The following is a 25177-nucleotide window of genomic DNA, read 5'->3' as shown; positions in this document are numbered from 1 at the left end:
ATAATATTTAAGATATTTTTCCTCATATTTCACCTCTAAGTTGCTGGAGCTACTTCAGAGTCAATCTTTTTGCATATTTCAACAGGAAACAGTCACAAACACAACCTACTAAAACGGCTGCTCACAGTCCTACACTTGATGGACAAATTCTATGAAGCATTTTCCAGTCCCTACTCCTACACGTTGATCAGAATCAACTTTCTGGGCGCGTCTTCAACCTACATAAGCCGCATGACTTTAATCCATTTACATACAAAACCATACAGTTCTGTCTTGTAATCTAGCGGTGCTCCTTTTCTTCTATTTACCCGGACCTCAGCTGCCTTTCCATTCTAAGATGTGTAAACTTGAACTAATACATCAGGTAGTCACTACACCCTTGGGCTTAACAATTCCTTGTTTACTCCCCTGTCAGTTGCACTCTTTTGAAAAAAAGCCTCTTCAGTGCTGTGTGATAGATTTGTTTTTGTCCTGTATCTTTTGTCTACATCCCAGGATACAGCCCGAGGGGAATGTGCTGTATCTTTGACGACAGTGAGTGGCTGAGCTGGGTCTATAAAAGGAAGAGCGAGAGGGAAGCGCCAACTCACCTCCACCTCCTGAAGACCCAGGTGCAGGTATGTTTCCAAGTTCAGAGGTGTCCTTAAGTTTATTTTATTTTTCATTTTTTCTATTTTTATTTTTTTAATCCTTTGATAAAACAAACAAAATTTTATATAAGAAAGTCAAGAGGGAGAATCAAGTCCCTTAAACAGGGACTTTTTCTTTTTTTCTTTATGTATATATATATATATATATATATATTTATTCTATATTGATCTGTTTTGTAATATATGTCAAAAGAATCATACTGTGCATACATATATTATGGTGAGTCTTCATTTTGCTTTGTTTTCATCCCACTGTAGGTATTTTGCTTTTCGTCAAGAAAATGTTTGCGTTGGTGATTTGCATCCTGGCGCTGCATCAAGTGCAGTCTGCCTGCGTTGTGGTGAGTAGAAGGAGCAACAAGTTTTTGAATATTAGGAAGTTGCTGTGCTTTAATAATATATTTTTTGTGTTTGAATTGTTTTTCATAGGCTGTAAAGTGCATTTGCTGAAGTGCACTATCGGAGTACAATTTAAAATACTAATATTGTACTAAAATATGTCAATTTTGTGAGACTACTACATTTTAAATATATCTGAGAAATATACAACATATTGATAATGCATATCGCCCAGCCAATAATAATTAATATAACACTATGAAAGACCCTATCTATACAATTAGTCTTTTTAATACTTTTTTAATATAATGTAATTGAGTTTCTGTTTGTATTATGCCTTTCTTCTTTTTTTTTTTTCATTTGAAGGTTTTTATTTCATTGTCTTTTATGTCCATATTCTATACCATGATTGCATGTGTTGTTGTTGATGTGATGTTGTAAATTTGTTTTTGATAACTGCTATTCAAATAAAGTTTATTATTATTATTAGTAGTAGTAGTATTTGTAGTAGTAGTAGGAGTAGTACAAATACTTCTACAGAAGTAATGTATTTCTGAATTTTCACTCCTATATTTCACTTAACTCAAATTTCTTCTCATTTTCAAATGTGCTTTGCTGCACGCCGTGGTGTGTCCACAGCAAGGTAAGCACCCAGTGAAATGCATCAGGCATGTTTAAGTTTTCAGAGGTATTTTATTTTCCAGCATCAACTCTGAGATTCTTGCTCCTACTGAGATTATGGGATTTGGCACAATCTTCTTTGTATGTTCTTTTATTATGTTAAGTCGTTTCAAAGTAATTAAACCAGGATATGTTTGAGTCATATTGTGGATATTAAGCCACCAGAGTAAATATTACTATTATGTCCTTAATCTGGTGTTTACACACACATGTATGTGTATGTATGTGTGTATGTGTGTGTGTATGTGTATGTGTATGTGTGTGTGTATGTGTGTGTGTGTGTGTGTGTGTGTGTGTGCATGTCTGGGTGTGTCTGCGTGTGCATGCAGACATTTGCCCAGAAAACCCAACGGTTCAGGCAGAGATCGTTGACAAGCACAATGCCTTCAGGAGAGCAGTTCAGCCTACAGCTTCAGACATGCTGATGATGGTTTGTTTATATTTGTGTAATAAAAGCTTCTAAGATAATATTTGCTAAATATCTTCAGCATTTGCTTTCCCTTGTTTGTGAGAAGGAAAAAAACACGTACGAGTCACGTATTCTACACATGATGCCTGACAATCATAAAACAACTTTTTTGTTCCTTCATATTTTTCTTTCTGTCAAATCAAAGATTATCCAGCTTTCAAAAACAATATTTTGCAAGACAATTTCTACACTTTGAGTGTCCATTTGAAGTGAAATCCTTGATTTGTTGTGTTATTATTTTTTTTCCTTTGCAGAATTATAGTGAAGAGGTAGCAGTTAGTGCTCAGGCCTGGGTTGACAAATGTATTCTGGCTCATGGAGCACCCAGCACCCGCATGCTAAATGGTATATTTCTCCTTCCTTTATTCCTGCTCTTGCTTTGTTTCCCTTTCTCCTTGCTCCACATATGCCAGGAATATTACCTCAGAGACATAAAGGTTTCTTGTGAACTGACTGACCTTGTGACTGATGGTCAGAGTCACAGCGAACATTATCTTATCTCCAGTCTTCATACCTTCTTTTAATAACAAATTACACAGAGTAGGATAGGTTATCATTAAGGAGATTATCATCAATAGGCATTTTAATGAATTATTTTATCTAAATAATGTAATCTACTGAGACATGAAAACAAAACTGTATAGTTGCAGAAGCCCATTAATCAGTGCTGCCATGTGTTTCTCACCGTCGAGCAGGATATGAATTAGGTGAGAATCTGTTCTATTCATCCTCACCCTACTCATGGACAGACATCATCAGTGCCTGGCACAGCGAGGTGTCACACTACCTGTATCCCAATGGATCCACCAATGGCCAATCTATCGGTCACTACACACAGGTAACACTTAGCTGTTAATGTCACCATAACAGTGATGTGGTGACAAAGATAAATGTGGTGGTTTGAAAAAAGAAGTATGTTGTAATGGCTGCAATAAGAAGAGGTTATACTATATTTACTGAGATTGCAATTTTCAAAAAGCAATTACTTACAAATGTACATTTTTGATCAATTTTCACATTCGCTATATTCTATTCTATTCTATTCTATTCTATTCTATGATATTGTTGAAATGTTATAAGAATGAGATATTTAAAAAAAACAAAACATGAATGAGTCATGACAGTGTTTTAAACAGTCAATATGCATGACCACTACTACTAATGCATAACTACTAAAGCGGCAGTGAAAACAACAACATTGTGTTTCCGCTGGCAGGTGGTGTGGAACAGCTCCTACAGAGTCGGCTGTGGAGTGACGCTGTGTCCTAACAACATCTATTTCTATGGCTGCCACTATTATCGAGCGTATGTGACCTCATTCACCCTCCACAAACTTAAAACCCATGACTTTGTTCAATGTGAGAGAGCTATCAGGAGAGCTTTAAGGAGCTTTTTGTAAGTTTTGCTATCGCTCCATAGCCAGCATTAGCATTAACAGCTGTTTATTTACCAGTCTAGCAGAAATGTTGTGAGTTCAGCATCAAGCTTCATGCCTTTACTCACCAAGAGCTGTCTCCAGTGGTGGAAAGCAACCCTCTTGTTTTGCATCTACTTCTGAAGTTAGCATGCTAACCAGCTAACGGTCTTGACACTTTCCGATTCCGAGTCACTGCAGCGTCCAGGCTGCCATAAATAAGCAATGCTGCTCAGAGGGTTTACTCTAACCTCTTGTCTTGTAAACAGGTAAATGGCTAAAGCTCTTGGCAAGACTGGTAAGTAAACAGCTGCTAATGCTAGCTCTGGCTATGTAGCAATAGCAAAACTTGCATATAACATTGTTGGAGGGAAACTGAAATTGTTTATATATTTAACTAACTAACATATTTGTCATCTATTCAACAGAGGAAACTTCAGGAGCTGGCCACCATATAAGGCTGGACCCCCATGTGCTTCCTGTCCCAATGCCTGTGAAGATAAACTCTGCAGTAAGAAACATACTGTGACAAATACACAATGTGCATTCTCTGCGTGGCAAATATGATGTTATAATACAAGGAATATTGTTTACTAAGATACAAAATAGGCAGTGGCAGCTAACAGTTGTGTCTGTTTTTCATTTCAGCCAACCCTTGTCCTTACATAAACAAGTTCATCAACTGTCCAAACTTGAAAGACATATATGGATGCAAAAATAAGCTGGTGTATGACTGGTGTCCTGCTGCATGCAAATGCAGCAATGAAATCATTGCAGTGGCGTAAAGAGAAACACTCCAGTCTGCAAACTTCACCTTTTTTTGGCTCTGTGAAATATGATAATTCCATGTAAGCTTTTAATAATATGTCTAAAAAAATTTTGAATTGAGTTTCTTAAATTAAAGGGATGTTTTGGAATCATTATATAAATTTCAATTACATTTACAGAGGGAGTAAAAATACACATATTTTATAAGACACATTATAATTGAAAGAAAAAATGTTTCGCCATACATGTATATATCTATTTTCGACATTAAAACTTTAATCAATATTGTCTGTTCATTATGTCATTGAGATAACCAGATAACCACCATCTGTGCTGAGAAGTATAAAAAGTGTTACCTTGGTTGGAGACCATACTCTGATATAAAGAGATGTTGACCAGGGATATTTTGCTTTATATATTAAAGCATTTAGATAAATCAAACACCAGATGAACCATGCGATATTGCTCCTTCCTTTATTCCTCGTCTCTCCTTGCTCCACATATGCCAGGAATATTACCTCAGAGACATAAAGGTTCCCTGTGAACTGACTGACCTTGTGACTGATGGTCAGAGTCACAGCAAACATTATCTTATCTCCAGTCTTTTTTTTTCATTAAGTCTTTGCTGGTTTAGTATGGAAGACAAAAAGTTACCGTGTTTGGAGATCATACTCTGATATTAAGAAATGTTGACCATGGAATTTTTATTTTATACAGTAAAAGCAACAAGAGAAATCAACTTCAAACACTATGAACCACCTAATGCTAATCGTTAGTCTTCAGTGTGTAAATGTTACAAATTGCTGCTTTGAGTGACTATCAACCTTTCCAGTGTGAAAGCTGCACTAATCAATATTTTTATATTAACAAAGGGCCAAATGAATATGTGTAATGTGAAAACAATTGCTCATACTGACAAACCCTCAGAAAATGATCACCTGACTTTGCAGTTTCCCTCAGCTGTACAGATTTGTCTAGTTAATGTTTTTGCTTCACTGTCGCCGCTCCCCTGAACCTCTTCTCCAGCAACAGCAGGGAGCTGTTTTCAGGGGGAAAAGCTCTGATAAACCCAGCGTATACTGGCTTCTGTGCACCAAATGGCAGGGAGATAAAGTTAGATAATAACAGCTGCACATAGTGGAGCATTTAGCAGCAGACGCCTATTTTTCTCGGGGGTTAGTGGAGACCAAAACGGAACTACAGGGAGAGTGAAAAATCTTTTTGAATTCAATATTGGACTTAAACTCCAAATGAACGCTAATGTTGCCATGTTAAATAAGTTAAATATAAAATAATAATTGTTTGTTAACATGCTCCTCATATCAATTAGAAGGTGATAACATGCCAGTGCTGTGCACTAACACCAAGACTATCAGCTGAACAAGAGCGACTTATCCAGGGTGAGCGGTTGGAGCTACTAGTGATGTGGTAATCATCATTGACTAGTGCAGCAGCTAACAGTGGCCTGACAGCTAGCCCGCTAGCCAATTGATTAACAATTGATTGATTAACAATTGACTGTACAGTCTTAATGAAGTGGTAAGTTAAAACTAAGTCATTTTCAAGCAAAGATAACAAAGCCGTGACACTGTCAATCGGAACAGGGGGAGGCAGACAAAAAAAAGCCCTGGTCAACCTCTCTCAGAAGAAAAGCACAGAGAGCATCTCCAGGTAAATGGGCCATTTTTGTGTTACATCATCCTCCAGCATACAGATTTAGAGGGAAACTGTTTTGGTGCAGTGACTTGCATAACAGTTGCCAACAGAGGGCTGGTGCCAAGTCCTCTGTGACAACCAGAGCTGAGCCAAGTCTTTCTGGAGCCCTGAGCGCGCGCGCACACACACACACACACACACACACACACACACACACACACACACATATACACACCCCACCACCACCCCGCTATGTCCAATCTTCAATATTATATTTTGAGAGCTCATAACTTTCCCCTTAAAGTCAGTCTATTTTCACACGTTCGGGCCGCTTAGTTTTCCTGCTGGTTGCTAGTATAATTTAAAGACTACAAACGTTTTTTGATGCTGCAGGTGAGATGCGGATATTGCCGACAGTATGTATGCTGGATGTTAACTCCATTGAGGATACATCGTACATACTGGTTAAAACCAGCTTGTATTATTTCCTGTTAAGACTGCAATGTAACACATATCTCTTAAACTATCATCTATGAATAAGATATGCTATGGGTATCACTTAACAGGCTAACCCTAGATCAGTGGCTCACAGGGTGGGTCACAAGATAAATGTAATACGATTAATAGGACAGGAAACACAAAAACAAAAAAAAAAACATGGATATCTGCTACAGAAAATAATTATTTTGTCTGCTTGGTTGACATTTTCACAACCAGGAGACATATGCAATGAGCAGTGAGGGGTCACAAGAAGGCATTGCTTTGTATTAACAGGTCACACTAGGTATTAAAGGCAGTGTACTGTCAGGAAAAGACAGTACAGCAGATAATAAGCAAATCTCTACTGCACAATAAACAAAAATCCATGACCTTTGTATTCCAGCAGATGGCTCTCTTGTACAACTCACCACACCTGACTCTGTATCCCACAATATGTAGTTTCTCTGCCTTCATCTGAACCATCAGCCTATGAATAAAATGGATCAAATCATGTAGAATAATGTACTTCATCACTCACTCGCTGTGTCTCTTATGCAGGAGGCTATAGTTTTTGGCTTTATGAACTACATGTAAGACATGCATTGTACCATGTGTGACCAATATTTCAAAGATCTTGACTATCTCAAAAGAGCAGATGATTTGTTATGACTTCACATAAGAGGGTTTACTTTCTCAAGAAACCTGATGAAACGGCACAACAGGCTGTTACGACTATTACTTCACCACTGAGATTAGTCCATCGCCTCCGTGCACTGTCCACATAAAGAGGAAGCGCTGACACACAATGTGACTCTACACAGAAAAACAATTGTCTTTCTGGGAGATAACTGCTGTCCTTGAGGGATGTCATATGCAGCTTCTGAATACAGTTGACATCAGCAGCAGCAAATATTAATAATGCAGAAGAAGAAGAAGAATATAAGAGTATATAAACTTAGCACCCAGAGCAAGGAGAAAAGTTATATTCAAAGCCTTTATTTAACTGACTATTACTACCCTGGTGAAAACCCTGCAAAGGTTATTGGGCTTTTTCTATAACTTTTCTCCCTGTTCTGACAAAGAGTGCCTGAAGAATGTCTTCTTTTCTGTGATCAGCCTTTTTATCTTCAAGGATACTGTAGGTTTCTTAGACTTACTACATGTGAAACTGATAGGCCTCTTTCAATATTTCTTCTTTCACTTTTCACATGGTCAGTGATATTTAAAAATAAAGAAAAATGTTTAAAAAATGAATAGTTTGTGTTTTTGCTGTTTGGCATGCAATTTTATCTTTTTGTTTTCTGTTGTTTTGTATGTAGTCTTATGTTGAATTTTGTGTTTGTGTATTTATCTTCATGCTGGGTTTGTGATTTTGCTGTTTGGTTTGTATTTTGTTGTTGACTTTTGTGTCGTTTGTAAGTATTTTGTGCTTGAGTTTCGTGTTTTTGCTGTTTTGTATGTATTTTCGTGATGGCTTTTGTGTTTTGTTTGTATTTCCTTGTTGATATTTGTGGTTTGTGCTGTTTTACATGTATTATCTTACTAAAATTTTGTGCTTTGTGTTGTGTTTTTAACATATTTTCTGTTGGCTTTTGTGCTGTTTTGCATTTTCACGTAAAGTTTTGTTTTTTTGCTCTTCTAACCAATGTATTTTCTTGTTAACTTTTGAACTGTTTTTCATTTTCATGTTGAGTTTTTATGACATTGTAGACTATATATTTCCTTGTTGACTTTTGTGCTGCTTTGTGAGTATTTCTTATTGACTTCTGAGCTGCTTTGTGAGTATTTCTTGTTGACTTTTGAGCTGCTTTGTGAGTATTTCTTGTTGACTTTTGTGCTGGTTTGTATGTATTTCTTGTTGACTTTTGTGCTGGTCTTTTCTTTTGAGTATTTTAAAACTCCCACCTAACTTAAACGTTACATGCTGTGGTAGTGGTTCACATGCTTTAGCCTTTAGGCTACTTGTCCCTATAAAATTAAAATACAGTGTGTATCATGCAGGTCTATTTGTTCTGTAGAAACATAAAAAGGAGGCGTTTCCCGGAGTCGGTGATGTTTGATTGACAGTACAGCCTGTTTTGCTTGTGGCGCTTTCACGACACAGAAACAAGTCAGTCGCTGGGAGACGACTTCAGTTTGTGACTTACGAGGCAGACACCTAACGGCAAATCAAGGTTTAAGTTCATTAAGTTATTATTTAAAACTTAGAACAGGGTTACTGGTGACTGTCGAGACTGACTGGCTGGTTGAGGGTAATTCCTCAGTTTTTTTTTTTTTTTTGCTAACCAGCTTAACGACAGCGGTTGTTTTGACTGGACTTTGAGTTGGTTGTGAAAACTAACTTCACCCAGCTAGCTAGCGAGTGGGGTTAGCTAGCTAGCTAACTAGCTCAGCTCAGCTCGGCTCGGCTCGGCACGGCAGCCCAGACACCAAACGGCTGTCCGTCTCCCTTCAAGCTGCAGCAGCAACTTAAAAGGAAAACCATCCTTCACATGGAGAGAAACGACAGCTCAAAAGGCAAGTACATAAAGCTACCGAGCGGTACATTGAGCTAATCGAGAAGTCAGAACTTAACGTGCTTTTTTGAAATTTATTTAACTTAACATTACCGATCTCTGCTTAGCCGAGGAGGGTGGGTTACTACTACTGTAAACATGGAGCACAGCGGAGAGGTCTGTGGGATGAAAACGGTGGAAATGTGCTTAAAAACTTTATGAAAATGTGGAGGAAAAAAAAAAAATCTGTACATATAGGGAAGCATGTTGGTTGCGTGCCTCTTATCATGCTGCATTTACAATGACAGTATTCACTGATTGTAAGTTAACATCCGCTTTCGGTGCAAACCAAATTTTTTTAGTACTGATCACTTGAGCTTCATACCTGTTTTTTGTCGTGGCTGTATGACGCTAAATAGCCGTTTCAGGTTAAACGTTACTGCTGTTGTAACGTAATGTCATGTTGCCTAATTATGCTAATCGCTGTGGTTTCTATTCACAGAGCACAATGCACGGAGCAAGCCCCTCTGTCTGTAGTAACCTGACAGATATGTGCACCGAGAGATGATATGGCAGAATTTCGGGCAAATGTTACAACGAGGCAATAGGCCAGTCAGGAAATTGGAGTAAAGCTGACACATAAAGGCTTTGCTACCCAGCAGCTTTGCCAGCTTGTGTGTGTGTGTGTGTGTGTGTGAGGAGAGAGAGTGTGTGTGTGTGTGTGAGTGTGTGTGTGCTCCAAGTGCCTATGGCGGAGTTTGGGAAGGACGGAAGCCTTCCTCCATTGAATCTTGAGGATACGGCCGTGCCCAGCGACGAGGCAGCTGGCAAGACGCATTGCGAAGTGTCGGTCTTGAATGGAGACTGTGGGATATCAGAAAATATGGTCGGCTCAGGATCCGTCGTCGCACCTGGCAGCCAAGCCGGGGTGGAAACCGCCAACACCTCTGTCGGAGTGGATGGCAAAAATGAAATACCACGCAGGAGCAGCATTATCAAGGTAAGCCTGGAAGTTAAAGTGTCCGTGTTATGCCATTCATTCCTGTGAGCTAGCCTGCACACCTACAATGAACATAGTGTTGGAAGTTACAATGCAAAGCCCTGCTCTCGTTTTAATAGCCCCTTTTGAGTGCATCGTTTGCCAGCTTTTCAGTAACCTTGCCTATGAGTGTGCTTCATATTTTCAATGAAATAGGTGGTAATCACAATCTAGGCCAGTAAATGGATCTCCAGTAGCACATCCTGTACTTGGTCTCAATATTATTCATAGAATTTGAACAGCACAGCTTCGCCTTATTCTTGAATCTCAATAATCTGGCTAATGTGTATGCCTGTAGAGGCTGGATAAAATGAGATGATCTTTGTTTCCAGAAGGGAAAAAATTAAGCATTGCCACTGAATGTTTTTGTATGTTGACCTCATATGCACAGATTAATGAGAGTTTGCCTCAACATTGTTTAGGTGTTGTACACTATCAGCTGAATATGAATCTAGTAGTGAGTAATACAATGCAATATCTCATATTGCTTTAGAAGAAAGGTGGTCAGAGGAAATCCTGCACTAAACACTCATGTTGTGTTGCCCTGTTCCAGGTGCTGATCTTTGGATGCTGTATGTATTTCAGAAGAATATATGCAAAAAAAACCAAACATACTTTAACTGATTAATATCTCTAAACTCTTTGGTCTCAGAATTATATATATTTATATATATGCATATATATATATATATACATATACATATGTATGTATATGTGTGTGTGTGTGTGTGTGTGTATATATATATATATATATATATATATATATATATATATGTATAGTGATTGTGATTTTCAGCCTTAAGCTGTGCACTTTAGTTTACTTGTCTCCTCAGTATGGGCGTAGTTGTCATAATAATGTCAGTCATAAGACTGTCATTATTGTTAATATTAACTGTACTCTATGCCTACAGAACATTTATCATAGCATGGACCCCAAATGGTTCTTGAAAGAGATGTCATGAATGTATTCCTCTGGCTTTTAGAGGTCAGTAAATCAGCAAAGTCAGGGATTTAATTCCCTCTAGAGCCAGCTAGATTTAAAATGCATGAGCTAGTGTAAGGAGTTGTTGAGAAGCAATTTTCAAATGACAGTGTCTCATGCATTTGAGTGAATTTGGTGGCTTAATCGTTTATTATCATGTGCAAAAATCAATACCATAATTAGGTATATGATTTGATACCTCAGTGAGGTTTCCCTGCGGTGGGTACAGTCTCCTGCAGAGGACTGGGTTCAGCAGCTCACCTTTTCACTGAGGTTTTGCAGGCAACACATTTTTGGCACATTGTGCATGTTGAACTTTGATGTGCCCTCTGCCTGGAGATTGATGGGGGGTGATATTGACACCTCTGCCTTGTTAAGTTCCAAGTAATTTCTAACTACACAAGGACCTGTCTCAGTTCCCAGGCCTGTTGAGTGTTATTTTATTTATTTATTTGTTTTTCGGTGTGTGATGTCCATTCCTGTGAGCTACAGGCTCTGTTGAAACATGCATATTACTTTATCAGCAGTAGATTTTTTTGAATGCATTTTGGATTCAACTCAAAACTTGTTGTTGCAGAGATGCCAGAGGAAAGCCTCTTTATGTAACATGTTCATTTGAAAACCTCCCATTGCTGTTCCTGTCCAGTTTAGTCAACTGTTCCAGAGGTTTACACGTGGTGGTCCAGTGCCAGGGCATCCATGCATACAAGAAATCATGCTCACTGACCTAAGTTCAATAACTACCATATCAGACACATCAGACAATATAATAAAAGCCTTCATGACGGGGCATATGAAATACATAAAGGGTCACTTATGAAATGATTTTTGTGGCGTTTGCTTAGCAACACAGCACACAGATGGATACACATCCAGTGAGTCACACAGCAGAGATGATGACTTCTGATAAGTTGGAGCCAAAATGAATGGCACGTTAAGTTAATATTAAGAGAACATGGACTCTTACCAAGGTGCGGGGTGATGCAGGAAGTGAAGTTCGTAGTCAAGATTGGAAAAAAATATCCTTCATATTTCACAGCTTGAAACTTTTTTGTGTATCATAAATGAATGCTACCAGTGCACCAATAAACCATTAAGTAAGAATTTCTATTCTGAATTGACTGACGTGATTTGAAAGTGATTTGGATTTCACTGATACTTTTTAAAAAGTGATGTGAAAATTGTAAGCATAAGTGGATTTGGATAGAGAAAGTGAAAATATGATGTCATCACTCATTTTCTGCTTGTGTGAAGCTTCCCATCTGAAGGCTATCATGCAAATCAAATATTCAGCAAGCCGCGCTCTTGTCTGCATGCCAATATTTTTGGTGAAGGCAGTTGTTTTTGCTTCTGACAGCTATGACTGATCGAATATTGTCCTGAGAGTTTAGTTGTAAAGGGTTGGACCAGTGTTAACAAGGCAGCCTGTTTCACACTGCCAGTCCGAGCCCTCAGTTCTTGTTAAACAGTTTCTCAAGTGATGGGAGGATGTGGTCGGAAGAACACCGACCACATTCTCATAGTAACAGCTGTAATACTTTGCGCTTAACAACAGGCTGACTTTTGTAGAACATATTTGGTGGTGTGGGTGTTAATGCATGTTTGTGGTGAGAGGGTTCAAGCTTGAGACCTTTCTTCCAAAATTGCATGTGCAAAGTCTGAAAACCTGAAACCTACAGTTGTTGGCTGACAAAATAACATCTTTGTGGCACTTTTAATTCAGTGGTTTCTGAATGCTGAACTTAAATTGATACTCCACCCAAAATCTGCACTTACCGTCCCACTTATCTTTTCAATGGTGGCACATTTTCAAGCACAAATATGTCCACAGAAGCTTCTCTAAACTCCCTAGCTTTTAATTTGTATGCTCAGTATATTTGAAGCTATTGTTTTTGTACAAATACACTGCCTCCATGTCGCCCCCAAATGAAACACAGAAGCTCTCTTTTGGGAAGAGCAACAGACTTTTCTGGACAATGCTGAGCATATGAATTACTGTAAAATGGAAACGAGTATTATGCAGAAAGAGTGGTTGGGGAATTGACAGCCATCTACATGGGGTTTGATAGTCTGAGAGGTTTTGGGTGGAATAACACTTAAAGATAACTTTTCTTTTCTCTAAGGAAGTTTTTTTTAGTTTGTAGAATAGTTTATAGGCTTGAAAATTAAATGATGAGTGTGTGGTATGTTTTTTTTTTTTTTTAAATTTTCTCATGAACTGCTGCACATCTACTCCATAAGTGGACATCGCCTTTGTTCTGATATTAACGCACCACATTTAGAGATTTGTGCAGCTTTACCAGGGGTATCTACACTTTTGAGTGTTTTGTAGTTTGAATTATAACTTTTCACGTTCTCAACTCATCAAATGTGTAAGTGCTGTATTAAAGATATAGTGTTGTATGTTTAGGTTACACAGCGACTATGTGATATTAAAGCATTTATGCGTAGCTTAAGTGATGGCTTAGGTGTTTACTAGTCCATTTTAAACCAGGGCTTCACCAGGAAATTATAACCATGTTGTGTGTGGGTGGCCAGTGGCAGGAGAAATAATGACCTATGGCTACACTTTTCTTCCCACCTCACTTCTCATCTCAGATCATCTTCAAGGTAGGTGAAGAGGATATTTCCATTGCTTTGTAAATAACACTTATTTCGCAGCTCTGGTAGGAGAAGAAAACAATCTTAGCTTGTGATATAACCCTGTTAAAAGGGAAAACAATATGGCAATAATTATGTTGGACCAGCAGACAGTGCCATGAGTCTAAACAAGTCTGAGTTAAATAGATTCCCCTTTGAATTCATCTCTTAAACATGCTTAAAGGTGAAATGTTGTACTAGCGATGAGGAGAGTTGGCAACGCTGTCTGTGAATGCTTCCTGGTGACGTAATAGAAACTGTTTGTGCTAATTCATCTTGAAAGAGCAATGGGGAAACTCCAACACTTGGCTGGACTACCAATGGTGTAATTTTATCACTCAGTCAGTCAATCAGTGACAGACATTTGTGTTTTCAGGGTGTGCCCCGCTGTTGCGGTTCACCCAAAAAGTCTTTCAGTTCTGTGCAAGATGACAGTGCATCTTTGCTACGCACATTACATACCTACCTTTACATTTGACAATAATGATTTTAAAACTGGTTTCACATAGTTATAAGTCTTGGCAGAGTTGAAAGTCATTGTTAGGTTGTAGATTCCCTTTGACTACATGGTATTTACAATCACTGAGCACTTTCTTACGAACACCATACTAATACTGGATTCCACGAGATTTTGGAAGGATTCCTTTGAGATTCTGCTCCATGTTGACATGACTGCATCACATCATTTCTGCAGATTTGTCAGCTTCACATTCATGCTTCTAATCTCCTGTTCTACCACATCTCAAAGGTGTTATATTGGATTCAGATCTGGTGAGTGGGGGGGTTGACCTCTGATTTGTGACATGGTTTATTATCTATTGAAGGCAGATGGTCAGCAACAATACTCAGATAGTTTGTGACATATAAACCATGATTGATTGGTATTAAGGGGCTCAAAGTGTGCCAAGAAAACATGCCCCACCCCACTTGTTAACAACACAAGGCAGGTTGGGTCCATGGATTCATGCTGTTGATGCCAGATTCTGACCCTACCATCTGCTGCCTCAGCAGAAATCCAGATTCATCAGATCAGACTGCGTTTTTTTCAGCCATCAACTCTCCAGTTTAGGTGAACCTGTGCCCACTGCAGCCAGTCTAGGGTAGACATGTGATGTTTTTCTGCTCACCACAGTTGAAAAGAGTGGTTATCTGAGTTACCATAGCCTGTCTGGCAGCTTGACTACTCTGGCCATTCTCCTCTGACCTCTCTCATCAACAAGGCATTTCTGCCTGCGAAACTGTCGCTCACTGGATGCTTTTGTTTTTGGCTCCATTCTGAGACCATTGTGAGTGAAAATCAGCAGTTTCAGAAATACTCAAACCAGCCTGTCTGGTACCAACGCTCATACCACGATCACGGTCACTGAGATCACATTTTTCCCCATTCTGATGTTTGATGTGAACATTTACTGAAGCATCTGACATCTATCTGCAGGATTTTAGGGATTGCACTACTGCCACATGATTGGCTGATTGGATAATTGCATGAATATGCAGGTGTACAGGTCTTCAGTGAGTGTATATTGAAATGTGAGTGTTTTAGCAGTGCTTTCCTTGAGCCAAAGTGTTGTAGTTATAAAATAATATCCTGTCACTTTAAGTAAAAGGATGCTCTCAGTATTTCCACTGCATATCAAGTATTTTGTGCTCTGCAAGGTTAGTGCTAATGTTGTGTATGTGTATGTATGTATATGCAATACATTGGCCCATGTAAGTACGTCACTGGAATGTGTAAATGTACAGGCATTAATTGTCCTATTTTGTGGGACTGAAAAGAGGCAAGGGAAATTAACTGGGGAAAAGTAATTTCGCTTGAAATGACCGTTGATGTAGCCTTAGGCAATAAAGCTAGCTTTGTGATATTCACACTGTGAATATGTTCAATAAATTCACTTTAAGTAGAAAAAAATGTCAACTGCACAGTGTCTTTTCTCAAAGTGGGTGGCATAACATTTTCCATTAGGAAGGTGGTGATGCAAATGTTGTTGATATTGCCTAGCATTGTCAAATTAATTATTCATTGCGTCATTCTAGAAACCAACACTTAAGTGTTATGACTTTCCCACCATCATTTAACCTAAATCTGCCAAGAACAGATTGTTATTTAACACAAACTCCACTTGTGCTTTTAACTTCAGAGAGGGACTTGCTGAATATATATTTGAGCAATGTAGCTTGCACGCTTAAGTGCAATCCTGTTGCCCAAACCAATGCCGATGGCAGTTGATGGGGCAATTTATTTAAGATCTTTCGACAGCCATCCTTGATACAGGGTCCTGCTGCTGTCTCACAGTTGCTATGTGTTCAAGGCGACTTACAGCAGCACTCAGTCCCTTACTTGAATCATTGCCTATTCATTCATCAGCTCAGGTGTCACTGATTTACACAAGTGCTGCTTGCCTCACCCAGTTATTTCAAGGACAGCTCAAATGACTCGGCAGTGATTACAGTTCTGCCACATTAATGGTAGAAGTGGTTCTACGCCCTTATAATGAGTTGCGTTAATATTTTACTGTAATCATAAATGAAGCACAGGAAGGAGAGTACGTATTTAAACATTTAACATGGAGTTAAATCATAAATAATTATGTTTCTACGCCACTGTCACATATTAAAATCCCAGATTCAAGGCTGTGACTCAGATGTCAATAAAAGACATCTAATAAGCCTCTTGAGAGAAAATGCAAGGCTGACTGTCACTCCTAGAATGTATGTTTAGGGTTTTAACAGGATTTAGCTGTTCTGAAGTGCTGATGCATAATTAACATAATCCACACTATAAGTATGTTGATATTGTCTACTTCGTGGTAATTGCTGTGGACTAGAGCTACAACAATTTGGTGGTTTTTGAGGCACTTTTTCAAGCAAAAATGGAAAAAAAATCAAATGTGACAAATTGCTACTTTTCCTTGTCTCAGCATTATAATAAACTGTATATCTCCGAGTTTAGACTGTTGGGCAGACAAAACAAGATCTGTGGTGACATTAGCTTGCATTCTAGGAATTGTGGTGGTTATTTTTAATTTTTTTCATGTTTCATAGATCAAAGTGTTTATCAAGTCATCAAGAAAAAAATAACTCAGATTATTCCATTGGGAAAGCGATTGTTAGTTGCTGCCCTACTGCCGACAAGCTCTTCACTCTCCCTTGTCTTATTGGTGCTTAAATTACCAACTGCCATTTCTTGCGCACTAAATATTTAAATATTTAATGAGCCTATCCATATAATTGTCAACTATGAGAAAATCTTAGTGTTTATATTATTTCCAACACTGTTTACAGCGAGTCCTCCCTCACTGTAATTTGATCTCATCGACAAACTTGTTGGTGTTGACTCAATGAACTGGAAAGCTCTGTTTGAGGTGATCGCAAACCGAAGCCCTGCCAAAGTCTACTTCTGTTTGCAAGGAACATGTTAACATGTCGGCCCTTTGTTCCACAGTGTGGGCCATATAATCAGTGATTGGCATGTTGAACAAAGCTAATGATAAAATGATATTAACATTGTTTTTAAAACACTCTGATATTAACTGTGTTTAAGTCCTTGAGGAAATATTCTGTGTCGACTGGATTGAAATTAAATTGACCAGGTATTTGTTATTCCCTGTGCCTTAACTCTGTCTTGCATAACTGTTCAGCCTTCTCGGATGAATCAGTTAAGCTGTTGTTGCAATATTGACAATGTTGGCTGTGGAAATCTTATGAAATTGGCAGCTAATAGACTGTGTTAATTTTACTCATAGTGCAGGCAGAACATTTGAAGCCAGTCAGTGTTCTCAAACCGTCTCATCTTTGGATGCTGAGGCTGTGCTGATGCCTCTCTCTCTCTCTCTCTCTCTCTTTTTTGTTATTCTGAACTGTGACATGACAGTTTTGCGCGACCATTTTCCAGTTGAGGTCTGATCAGAATAAATGGTTTGAGGTCTGATGTGATTGAAAAATTACAGGGTATGCACTGTTACATTACAGTACTCATCAATAAATGGATAATCAGCATTTCAAGCTATGTTTGTTATGGCTCAATTTGAGATAATGCTGCTTTAATGTGCTTACACCAATTTGCAAATATTACACCTTAAGTAAAAATGTAGAATCTAGCTGTTTGAGGCAAATTACCTTTGTTTCAGTGCTATAGCTATATTCAGCTGGTAGGTAACAGCTGTTTCGTACCCCGATTCTGTGTTTTGAAAGTTTGAGTCTCACCCACACTAATAAGGGTCCACATAACAGCTGCACCCTGATAACGCTATAGAAGCATTAGTCACAGGTTGATGTTTTTTTGTAGTTGTTTAACCCAAAGGTCTGGAAAGGTCTGACACCCAGGCTTAACACTTAAAGGTTGACCCAACTTTCCATCAGGTCGGTCTCTCTTTCAGCAGATGAGTTCTGAGAGTTAATTTTCAAAAATGTAATTGTCTTATGTCCTTACGACTTCACAGAAAAAAGAGAATTTTGTCAGAGATAAATTATACTGAATACAGGACAGGTATAGGTTTCTTTTTGTGGTAACAGGGAATTTAGTTTAAAAACAAATTAACCATCACTGTTGCCATCTCCAATAGGACATTTGGCTTTGCCTCAGTAGTGTGGGGTCAGTCGTTAGTCGTCGTAACCCCACACTGGTCCTGGGGGAAGATTACATATGGTGTTTGCATTGTATGCAGAGAGCTTTCGTATGATTGGGAAGTGTGCTCCTTGTGAAATGAGAAATGCCACTGGTAAGTGTTAACTGGCAATGCCATTTTGCTTGGCTTGCTGGTTGACATTTTTCTCAAGGTCCTGTTAAATATTTTATTCGCAGCCGCCATAAAAATGTCTAAATCCTTTCTAACATCCGGCTTTTATCCAATGGCTGTGAAGAAAACTGGGAAGGCTGTCATCATGAGGCTGTGTGTGATGTCAAACTGCACACACATGGGTCAAGTACAGGTTAAACTGTCACTGTCTTTGCTGTCTACACTACGCCCAACGGGAAAAAATGCGAGTCACAACAAAGAGTGGGAAGCTACTTATAACTGGGTGAAGCTAGTGGAAGTCAGTTGTCAGTATTTTTTTTTTGAGTTATTTTTCAATTTCACACAGGGCAGAATACAATGTGAAGCAACACAGTACATGTGAGTCTCAAAAGAAAAGAGATGTGCCAATCTATGGATGCATTGCTACTGAAACCCATAGGTGACTGCCAGGCAGATAAGGTAACAGCAGTTGAAATTACTAGCGTTGACCACGCTGTGCAGCAATGCTAATCATACAGGCCAGCAGACTGTGGTGGTAAGCTAGTGAAAATGTCATGTGATTGTGCAGAAGCAGTGCCCATAGTTATAGATGTGCTTGCACCTGCCTCTATGGAGACTTCTTTGGGAGAAAAGAGAAAAGGAATACATGAGTGCAAGCAGACTATTGCATAAGACCATAAGAACTGTGAAACTTGAGCTTCCTTTTATGCTGACTCTACTTACCCAGAGAAGACGTTAGGAAAGTTGCATTCAAATAAAATGTATTTGTGAAATCCTGCACCTTCTAAACGCCTAACCTGTGACCTGCTAGTTGATTGTGTATGTTTACTTTTTTAAGTTAGATAGACATTATAAATCGGAATTTTAGAGCTGTCCGACATTGTCTCACACGAACGTACTCTTTGGCCCACATTTGGTTTTTTGGGATCTGGTTATCCTACTTGGTACAGTGATAGAAGAGGAGGTCTATTATTTTTTTCATATAGCTAATATCTGCAGGCGAGAGATCAGTGATGGTGTTCACAGGGTGATGTTTCATCAGCATCTTAGTAGCAACTACCACTCATCCAGAGCCTATGGGCTTTTTGTGAAAACGTCATATAAATTGAATTAATGACATGCGTAGGCTTTGGGGTCAGAAGGTATTCAGTCAGCTCCTGTAGACATAGAGCTTAGTGTGCAACTTAATAAAGCATCAAAACTGTGTAAAGGCACTTAATAACTTTACTGAATTAACAAATTAATTTATTGTAACTGTGGTTAATGGCTCAATCAATATTTGAGAACATGAGAAGCTTTCTCCCAAAGCCTAGAGCCAAAAAACTAAGAGCTGATGTAGAACCTGGAACTGCTCCACAGTTTGGAGAAAAATGGTGGTGAACAATTAACTGAGAACACCTAAGGCTATTTTTTTTCTCCGGTTAATAGTATATTTTCCTTTTTCAGAACTGAAATACTGCCATAGAGAGCACATTTGAGTATAACTTTTGAGGGAACATTTTCTAGTGTCAGCAAAGTCCTTGGTTTCTAGCTTTGGGAAAGCGTTATTCATGCTGAGAAATGGGACTTTTCTCGAGCATGTGGACAACACATTTCAAAAGTTTGTGGTCTCTTTCAGCTGCTTGTGCTAATTTTGTTACGTGCTCTTGTCACTTGTGTATATCCACCCAGCAGCATTATGCAAGAGAGCATTTGGTTTTAAGAGGTCAGACAATCCAATGACTGAAGAGTGCTTTTCTTTTGGTTCAGCTGCACAACCAAAATAACCAAGTCAATTTGTCAGTTACATTACATCAACAAAAACCCCTCAAATTTACAAATGCATGGTCTGAATACTGTTAAGACATATTTTCTTTGACAGATATTCAAGATGATGATGAACAAATGCATACAGAATTAAAATAATAGATCAGACTAAACAATATAAAGTCATAAAGTGAAGAGAATGCATTTACGTTGAGGCCCCTGCTTTGGTGTCAGCTTGTGTTGAGCTCTGGTGACTGATAACTTCTAGTCACAACCGCAGTGTTCTAGAACCAGATATGCTACCCTCATAATGTTTGTTCAGGAAATGGTAAAGCTTTAAAAGTTACTCCCATGGTAGTCACCTCCTTCACACTTCATTTGACCAACAACTGATATCATATGGTACAGAACAGCAGCAGCTGGGCCTTCACCAGGTTCAAACTCCTGTGGGATTTGACTGCAGTGCACCTGGAGAACAAAAAGTCTCCACATGCTATTTTAATCAAACAACAGGCTCTTGACTAGAAGAGTGTTTATCTTGTGTTACAATATTAAACATTGAACACATAATAACTTTAATGTGCAGTAAAAAATGACATTGTCTTAATTAAAATAATTTTATTTTCACTTAAAAGGTATTAACTAAGAGAGAACGGTGCATTTATGAGAAAAGAAAATATATCCCAATAAATTTAAGGTGTAAAGTTAATTTAATGTGGATTTAAAAAGTTGAACTGCAGGTGAAAGGGATATGTTGGTGTTTTTCTTGGCCTTGATGGCTTCATCGTATTGTATTTTGTGAGATCTTTCTGGTTGTATGAATTGATGGTGTTAAAATGGTTGCAGTGTGTGCTATTTCCTCTTCCTTACTGTCAACAGTGAGGTTTCCTTGTGACTCATTTGTTCTAGTTTTCGTTGTTCCTCCTAAGCGTTTTCTGTCACCGTGTTACTCTCCCAACTGTCTTTCACACTTTATATTTGTTTTCATCTCAGCCTCCTCTGCCTGTTGAACCTATCAGGTGGTGTTAACACAGTCTTCTTATTTAACAAGGCAGCTTGGAAAGAAATTTTCAGGAGTTGGTAACACAAGAGATCTCCATGCTAATTGTTAAGCAATGCAATAGCTATCATGAACAAATGGGATTGCACATGGTTATGTATATGACTCAAAAGTGCAATTTTTTATTCATTAATCATGCATCTCTAATAGTCAACTCATAGAGAACATGGGATTTAGGCATAAAATACTCAAAGTGATTGAGCTTTGTTGTAATGTTCCCTCATGTGCATACTATTATGGATTGAGCAGTACTGTATATATTACCTTTGTTTTCTTGTAGTCTGCTTAGAAAAAACTGGACGTGCACCAATCCAACTTACATATATGGCGCTAAAAACTAAAGTCTGTTGTGACTGACTGAATGAATTAAATTGATTTTCATACTTAACACTGAATTTTGTAACTAATAATGTCAGTACTGGGATTATGATTCAGTCACCAATGAGCCACAATTTAGCTTTTCTTTTTTAAATAAATAAGGATTTTTTTTTTTTTGCTGTTCCAAAAACGTAACTTTGAGCTTAAATCAGTTAGATCACATACTGTGGCACCTTGTGGTATGTTTTAACTTTAATTTGTTGGGTATCGTACAGCAACACGTCCCCCCACTTTACTTTGCTTGGTAGGTAGTTGAAAACGTTAATACAGCCATGGCTCAATCATGACTCTTAATCTGAGGACTAACAGTCTACATTAAACCACATGATGTTACATGTTTCCACATACAAAAAGAAAGTCTGCAGCATATCAACATGTCTTGTGACTTTAAAATGCTGATATTACATGCAGTGATAAACAATACTGACTAACTGATTATTGAATAAGTCAGCTCATGAACATCACTAGCAGCCGGCGCACAATGGAAACCAGAGAGACATATATTAGGCTAATAAAAGAGACACATTTGGACCAGTCTGGTCACAGTGTTCCGTTTGTATTCAGATGAAATTCCTTTGATTGACTTAATTAACATTATTGTGAACCAAAACCAATCCTGGTAAAAGTTGCTTTGTGCTGTGATGTGATTCAGGTGATTCACATTGCTTGTTGTTGGGGATGTAGGTAGAACAGTGGAGCAGAGAGTAATGGGTCCCCTGTGATGTCCTCGGTTGTACAGGCAGTTCATAATTGCTCACTGAGCCAGAAAAAAAAAAAGCAAGATTCAGCCCATTAGGGGATTCAGATTCCTATGGGATCTGTGAGCAGTTGGATATACTCTCACTTAGTCATACTCTCTCCATCTTGCTTTCTCATCATCTCTTGCTGTGTTTGCTTCTCTCTCTGACTCATTCTCTTTCTCCTTCACTCACTCATCACACATGCTCTAAAACACACCAAACATATATTTAAACAGTATGTAAAGGCATAAAAGTAATTTCCCTTATCAGGGTGAGCCTACCGGGATTGGCCTGTCATTATCTCTTTATTATGGAACCCCATGAAAACATCTAATATCCCTTTTTATATTCCACTGACTTGCTTTCAAAATGTACCACTGCGTTTCTTCTCTGAACATAACTAAAAAGAGAAATGAGCTCAGTAAAGGATAATGAGCACTGTTAAGCAACAGCTATGCAAAAAAAAGTCTTTTAACAATGAAACACAGACTGTGACCTCGATTCCCCTAGCATTGTATAAAAAAAATTACAGTTTCACAGATTTAAAAGAAGTGATGAGTAATAGCATGGCGTGGCAGTAAGTTTTTGTATGTGTACTCCTGACTGGATAAGGTTGTTGATCAACACCGGTGACAGGATGTACTCACTGGTGCTGTAATTTTCTGGCTTATGAAATGTACTTTTTTCAAAACATGCTGCTGTGGACTTAAATACACTCCCCATCAAATTGTGCAGGTGAAATCCTTTAAAGTAATCAGTTCAATTTTTTTCTAACTCTTTGGAGGACAGATCAAGGTCTTCTAAGGTTTAACTTGTTTTGGTGATGTGCTTTGGCCTGGTTAACAAAATTTTTTGAATCACTTTGTGTTATTATTATTGAAGTCCAAGAAACAGAGATGAAGTATCTGATAAAACTATAAATAGGCAATCTGATAATGGTGATCATGTCTTTTTAAGGACCTTTATAAGAACTAATAAAACTGTACTTATTGCAACAGAAAACGCCCTTGGCCACCTCCACCTTCCACCAGAGCCAGAAAAGGGACTGTTGCATAAGAAGTAGTCCTCTCAGGAAATAATAACATATGCTAAAACAGAGATGTGTGTGTGTGTGCGTGAGTGCAGTATTGTTTTCTAGTTTTGGTAAAGGAAGCAGAGGGAAATCCTGAGGTGAATGGCTGGCATTGCAACTCTTACAGTACAGCAGGAAGCAGACACATACCATCAGTAAGCTGTGACTGTGTAACAAAGGGGTAATATATAGTCTAGTCCACATTCTTGCCCAGATCATAAGGATTATCTGCAGTCATGCATTTTGATTTTAAGCTCCCCTTTTATATAATGAACTCCCTTTGAGCATCAGACAGTGTAAAGGAATGTGATTAGTATGTTTCGAGTTTATTTGACATGGGCCATGCAGGGTTCACAGAGAGGTGTAGAATTCATCCAATCAGAGTAAACGTGTCACAATCTGTGTTTTGAAATACTCCAGCACACAGATGGGATTTATAATGATTAATTGATTTAAAAAATCATTTCATAATATTATTTGGCTGGGTTTAAAAGTTCAGAGTTGCAGACTGAGGCTTTCCTGGATCTGTTTGATAGGATGTTTATTATTGTACTTGATTGTATTTGAGATGGTTTTCACATTGGGTAGGACTTTGTTTGCATCTCCTTGGCTTCTGTCCTCTGTACATATCCATTTAGTTTTATCATTGTATGTCATCTACTATGGTGTCTTAATTGTGCAAATAAACAATCTGACTTACACTATGCTGTCAGCAGCAGGCTGCAGTAACTGCATATTGTCAGATTGCAAACAAGTGTGTGCATGATGTAGCACAACACAGCCAATCCCTGTGTACCTCTAACAGCCACTGCCAAGCCATGGTAGTGTGTAAGATCATAGAGGAGACAGTAAGCAGACGGGACAAAAGTTATTATGATGAAACAGCTTCAACAATTTCTAAAAGCTGATCTGCTACACTGCCATCTATCTCAATTGGTGTGGTCAAAAACCAGCCTTTTCTGCTGAGAGTATTTACAAAACTAAATTTGTTAAAGTAAAATGCAGAAGATGTGACTGTTACGATGGATGTGTGAAAGCTCATCTATCCATTTACAGACATGAAAATCATACATGCAACCAGTGCAATCATTTTATGGCTTTGTCCATGCTATGCGCATCTGAGTTTGATTACATAAGAGGTTGTGAAGGTTTTGAGCATTTCATTTATCCCCAAAGGAAAATAAAGATCAAGGGTTTCTACTGGAGTGCAGCGTCAGGAATTTTTAAGTTGGCAACATCCTATTGTTGACAAAGTGATGCATTCCTTTTGTATTAAGTGTTACCAATACGCTGTCACATGATGATAAACAATGGTTTGGGTTTGGCTGGTGCTAAATTTGTGATATAAGTTTGAATAATTTAAAATATAAAATGGTGCCCTTGTGCTGAAGGAACCTGCTGCAGTGGAAAGAGCAGGGTTCATTGAAAATGTCAGAAATGTGGCTGCTGTAGTTAACTGGATTTGTGTGGGCGATACTTCCTCAGGGATGATTCCCTGTTCTATCTCCATAATATACAGTGACAGGTACCTTAAGTCACCCAACAAAGTTGCTGCTGTGATTCTGTTCAGCAAATGCTCCAATGGAACAAAGGGGGACCAGGAAGGAAGGACTAAACATGAAGACAGTATATCAGAGCAGGCAGCATGCTGTGTTGTTCTGTGGTACAGGCATTTACTGGAATTTGGTCTTTCCAGTGTGACAACTTCAAGGAACAATATTTAAACCTGAATCCTTTTGACATTTGTCAAACTTAAAATATTGTGAAATGGGTATTTCACTGAAGGCAGAAAGGTATTGTAAACAGATTTGGTTCCATTAATGAAGGCATAT

The 25177-nt window shown here is 38.4% G+C and overlaps 2 protein-coding genes across 3 annotated transcripts in view; both read left to right on the top strand.

Moving 5' to 3' along the window:
- The first annotated feature begins 586 nt into the window (after positions 1-586).
- On the top strand, positions 587-4606 carry LOC111652631 (cysteine-rich venom protein). Of its 2 annotated transcripts, XM_087173120.1 has the most exons (8): positions 587-617; positions 909-995; positions 2000-2100; positions 2394-2484; positions 2835-2977; positions 3356-3444; positions 3982-4064; positions 4202-4606. In XM_087173120.1, the coding sequence occupies exons 2-8, from the start codon at positions 932-934 to the stop codon at positions 4336-4338; spliced, it is 708 nt and encodes a 235-aa protein (XP_087029246.1). In that variant the 5' UTR covers positions 587-617; positions 909-931; the 3' UTR covers positions 4339-4606. The 2 variants fall into 2 exon arrangements, with proteins under 2 accessions (XP_087029246.1, XP_087029245.1); XM_087173119.1 differs by lacking the exons at positions 587-617; positions 909-995 and having other exon boundaries at positions 1526-2100.
- Positions 4607-8546: 3940 nt separating this feature from the next.
- The window catches only part of plcl2 (phospholipase C like 2), a 36482-nt gene continuing 19851 nt past the window's right edge, over positions 8547-25177 (top strand). Inside the window, exons 1-2 of the mRNA XM_023402963.2 lie at positions 8547-8974; positions 9455-9952. Coding sequence (XP_023258731.1) covers positions 9701-9952 — 252 coding nt within the window. The 5' untranslated portion in view covers positions 8547-8974; positions 9455-9700. The remainder of the gene's footprint in view (positions 8975-9454; positions 9953-25177) is intronic.

This window comes from Seriola lalandi, unplaced genomic scaffold, assembly GCF_002814215.2.
Source record: "Seriola lalandi dorsalis isolate HSWRI2012SDOR001 ecotype SW California unplaced genomic scaffold, Sedor1 jcf7180002054045, whole genome shotgun sequence".
NCBI classification, from domain to species: Eukaryota; Metazoa; Chordata; class Actinopteri; order Carangiformes; family Carangidae; genus Seriola; species Seriola lalandi.
Note: the sequence above shows the minus strand (reverse complement) of the source record. Positions and strands in the feature narration are given on the sequence as shown.

Excerpts from the sequence above, each read along its gene's own strand:
- LOC111652631 (XM_087173119.1), top strand. The coding sequence starts at position 1,852 with ATGTCCTTAATCTGGTGTTTACACACACATGTATGTGTATGTATGTGT. Across the intron at positions 3,445-3,981 it reads GGCTGCCACTATTATCGAGC|AGGAAACTTCAGGAGCTGGC; the intron begins GTATGTGACCTC and ends TCTATTCAACAG. Across the intron at positions 4,065-4,201 it reads CTGTGAAGATAAACTCTGCA|CCAACCCTTGTCCTTACATA; the intron begins GTAAGAAACATA and ends TTTTCATTTCAG.